Consider the following 4,586-nt stretch of genomic DNA (forward strand, 5'->3'; position numbering starts at 1 on the left):
CCAACAACCACCACCACCACTTAGTTTCCGCCTTCTCCAACTTAACGCACAACGCCAGCGAGTCTCGGTGTAGCTTACGGATCCTGCCGCTAGAGAGCAGTCGCGTCGGTAACCTGCGGTTTCTAAAAGGCGAAGGACGTCCGCTGATTGGTTGATAAGTAGGCCGTGACGTCAGGACAACGGAAGCTTACTTATATTGGTGTTGGTGACATCAACAGCCATTCCAGTGAAGTCTTTCGTCGTAGGTGGTTGGAGCGGGAAAGCTGTTAGAGACGCTGTGCTTGGGAATTCGCAAAGTTTCATTCAGCTTCAACATTAAGATTTGGAGGGCGGACAAAGTGAAGTGAGTGCTGTCGGTAATAAGTTTTGAAGTTGTTTGTGCCTTGTCATGGCAACAGAAGCTCAAAGACTAATCAGCATTTCGCTGACGAAGATTGCACAGTCGAGAGCACAGCGTGGGGGAGTTAGCCTACACAAAAATTTGCTTGTTGCGACTGTCCTGCAGAAGGCTCGTTACGTCTTCATGGAGGAGGCGTATCACATGGTGCATTCAACAGGCGGTATTTACACGGCTACGGTTTCGAGTGCCCAGCAGCAGAATCAAGCAAGTTACGAGCAAAATTACGACGACGACAGCAGTCAGGTGAGTCTGTCACCAGAAGCTACTACAGACCACATCCATTCAGAAGACAGCGAAGGATCGTCGAGTGACAGCCCTCTGCAAGAGTTCCTTGACCAGTCGTGCATACGTTGCACGGATTCGGCAGCGGCGTCGAGTGAAGAGGATAACAAGGAGAACCACGCGCCTTCTCATTGTCAGAACCCAGTGTCATCTCATACTGTTACAGATTCTCCCACGTATTTCGATTTAGACAATACGTCTCGCAGTGAAGACAACAAAGTGTTCAGGGACAGATCTAATAATGCGTCACAACCATCTTCTAGTAGGTGCCTCAAGAGGAGACGGGCCGTAGCTGAGTGGGAAACGGAAGAGGCGGTGTCTTCAATTTTGCCCAAGAAAGCGAAGACTACGGAGTGCAGTGACACCGAGGGTGACGACTCGGTCTTCATAGACGATGCGGTCTTGTTCACGGAGTGCGGTGTGAGTGACGCGGACAGTGACGATGCAGAAGATGCCGCGCGCACAACTATGGAAATTGACACAATCACGAGTTTGGTGTCAATCTTCAGTTTTGGTGGACTGGCGGCGAGTGACATGTCAGCTGCAGGTGGTGTTGCTAAGTTGACGAGGTCTATGTCAACCCCAGATCTGTGTTCGGCGCAAGCAAAGGAAGGAGTAGATGTTCTTCAGCAGAGGCCTTTCCTGGCGATGACGGTGTGATGCAGCCACGGTCATCCGTTTGCTGGTTGGAGGTCCGGCAGAAAGTGTAGATTCGGCCACTTAATGGAAAGTAACATACGAAGATACAATCTGTGTATCGGTAAGTCCAAGGAACCAAACGATTGTTAAAATGAGGGCGATCGTTCGTTCGCTGAAATTGTCAATTTTAGTAAAATTGCCTCCCAATGAAAGCAAATGTAATAGTTACTTGTGATCTCATGTAATATGAACTGAACGCGATTCAGAGTTTGAGATTGCTGAAGTGTGAACTTGGCCTAATGTGATTTTTGTCCACTAGTATTCCTGTACAGTGTTGCCCTTTCCTGTGCTGTCAGTTAATAGTTTCGTTTTATGTAAGTACCAAGAGTATGGTTCATTGACATGAAAGCGGCTGTTTTTTCTTGATAGTGGCATTACGTTGTTCTGAGCCCGTACCACTGATTTTGCAGCAGTGTGAACTTATATTTCTTGTGTAATTATCAGTATTTTTTCTGCTCTTTGCACATAATTGACAGTTGTTCCAATAATTCTTGCTGCATTTGATGCCCCTGGGGCCATAGTCAAAATTTTGACGAACCATTTTCGTAATCTTTGTACAGCTTGCTTTGAGTTTATTGCTGCAGGATATTCCCTTTTGTATATATTTTATATGGTCGTTTAAAATTGTAAATTGTGTAAAAAAAGTTATGACTCTGTTTTAAGAGTTGTAAAGAGTATATTTTGTAATAAAATCGAATTGAAAAAAGTTGTTACTACTCTATTACCCACGTCCACTTCCTTTGCAACCTATTTTCTAACTTTATTTCAAAAAGAAGATGAAATTTTATTGGAAGTAATACTGTGACGCTGAAAGGATGTGATTGGTGGTAACATGCGTTGATTAAACGATCATGTCATTGAAAAGTTTGTAAATTAACGATATTTCATCACTGTTTCTTGTGTAAAGCAATTTAAATTCTGTGCACACTGATATGTTTTATTAGTGATAAATGGATGTGTTGCTACTGCAGTTATTTGGTAGGCTATGCTTGTAAGCCAGATGTAATTTCAAATTTGATAGTGGTTACTTTACTGAAAAGTACAGAGGCAGATTGTTTTTGGCTGAATTATCAAAAAAAATTGGAGGTGGCTGCCTGCAAACTCGGGGATGCAAATCATGGACCAGCTTTTTTTTAGTTGACACTGTCATTGCAGGTAAGATGATTCTTTGACTATATTCTGGGAATGAGAGTTCATATGTTTGAAGAGAGGCATCAACGCATATAACAAAGCGCAGTTCCTCAACAAAGACGTAGCTTAATGCATTTGACTGTACTAGTAACTATGACGGGTATCTATTGAAACACGCATTGTGTAGGCTGGTTGGAAAAACGTTACAATTGTTTGTGCCTTGGTTCTGATGTTAGAGTTAAAAAGTACAAAACGGTTAAACTAAAACTGTAGTTAGTCCAGATGCAAACAATGTAAATAACAGGGTTGCTAAGTCATGTGAACATAATTTACACTTTACTTTGGAACGGTAAATAATTAAATGTTGCTCTTGTCGTTGAATTGTTGTTATCCTACAGTAATACACAGGGTTAATTAGTGTAAATGCTTAGAGGTTGCTTTGTAAAGTAATGTGGTTCCTTGCAAAAAAAGTCATAAAAACGAAGTAGCGCTACTTTGAAGTCAGGTTAACTGTAAAAGATACACGCAGTTTTTCAAAGGTAGTGTGATTCTTTCCAACCAATATCCCAATGGAGAACAGGTATTTGTTACCCCAATAAGTATTTGGGTCTGTATTAAATTGTCGGAGTTCACTGGTAAGGTTTTTATAAAGCTAGGCCTACTATTTCATTTAGATTAATTAGAGCCTCAGATATTGTGAAAGAAATTATGAAACGACTTGTATAAAAGATACTTGAGTTTTTATGGTCTAATAGAAGCGTTACCTAGAAATATTGCAAGCTACAGTGAAAAAACAGAGCTTTGTATGTTTCGTCCACTTCTTAAATAAAAATACGGACGAATGACATTTTAACAACTTTACATCTATAGTTACTGAGTGCCTGGAAATTTGAAAATTAATATTAATCATGATTTGAGTAATATTTCAATTTTAGTACTGGTGCAAAGTCACACTGTCATTCAGGTTAACACTAGACCAGTCTTGAAATCATAGTATTTTTTTCTCCATCTAATACCATGGGTAACTTTAGCCCCGCCAGGAGGAGATAAGACTTTAATAAGTAGGAAAAACAAAGTGTTAAATCAGCATTGCATGTGTACTCCGAAATATCAACATAATTTGTCTAACTAAAGAATAATAAGCCTAAGATATTTTAAGGAAATGAAAAGACAACGGAAGTACAAAACAAAAACATCAGAGGTAATAAAACTGTTACTATTAGTACAAAATAATGCAACTAGGTGGGTCAACAGTCATTTAACCAGAAGTAGGAAGTGGTAGAAAGATACTGGACTGGTAAGACGTTACAATGGTTGCACTTTGTTGCCGCCCAGCCATTCATGTGTTCAAACGGTAGCAGCTGGACACAGGCAGAAGAGGCAGCTATGTTTCCATCACTCTGCTCCTCTCTTCATTCTGTTGCTGTAGCGAGGTAAGTTTTGTCTGCTGGATTCCCCCTCCTGGGGCTCTACTAATCGATCTGGCCAGCCGCGTACCAGCAATACGCTACAACCAGAAGAGTCTTACAGCTTGCGCGGTACATTTTAACGCGCGCTATCACCAACCTCCCCACTGCAGAGTTCCTGGTAGTGGCTTTGGCTTCTCAGAGATCACACTTATTAGAAAAGCCAACTGTAACCTGGTATACACTAGATCAGTATTTCACACTAAGCGATATTCGTTCTTTACATAGTGCGTCGCATTATTAAAACTGCCGAGCCCTGGTGATATGGAATATACAGAAGCAAGTAAGTGATACTAAATCACATCCCGTTGCTTGCTATCTACTGTGTCCCCCCGTCGCGACCGGTTTGACATCCTATCCCTCTTAAAATAAAGATAAACTCACAATTAGTAGTGAGTGGGATCATTTGTGACCGGGAGAATAAGAACTCTTCAGAAAATCTGCACTGTTTATTGCCTATTAGTTAATGACTCTCTCTTTTGTGTGACATAAAATTAAATATAGGAAACACAAAGCCGTAAAGACAAGAGACAATCTAAGTAGTAAACATTTCTTCAGTCCTTAGGCCCCAGCGTTACTTTCTCTCCAATCTTGCAACAGCTCTCACG

The 4,586-nt window shown here is 41.1% G+C and overlaps 1 protein-coding gene across 1 annotated transcript; it reads left to right on the forward strand.

Moving 5' to 3' along the window:
* The first annotated feature begins 212 nt into the window (after positions 1 to 212).
* On the forward strand, positions 213 to 2,050 carry LOC124615427 (immediate early response gene 5-like protein). The gene has a single exon (XM_047143307.1). The coding sequence runs from the start codon at positions 389 to 391 to the stop codon at positions 1,340 to 1,342; it is 954 nt and encodes a 317-aa protein (XP_046999263.1). The 5' UTR covers positions 213 to 388; the 3' UTR covers positions 1,343 to 2,050.
* Positions 2,051 to 4,586: the final 2,536 nt, after the last annotated feature.

Source organism: Schistocerca americana, chromosome 5 (assembly GCF_021461395.2).
Source record: "Schistocerca americana isolate TAMUIC-IGC-003095 chromosome 5, iqSchAmer2.1, whole genome shotgun sequence".
NCBI lineage: Eukaryota > Metazoa > Arthropoda > Insecta > Orthoptera > Acrididae > Schistocerca > Schistocerca americana.

Bases quoted from the DNA above. Each gene is read 5' to 3' on its own strand.
- LOC124615427 (XM_047143307.1), top strand. From the start codon at position 389: ATGGCAACAGAAGCTCAAAGACTAATCAGCATTTCGCTGACGAAGATT.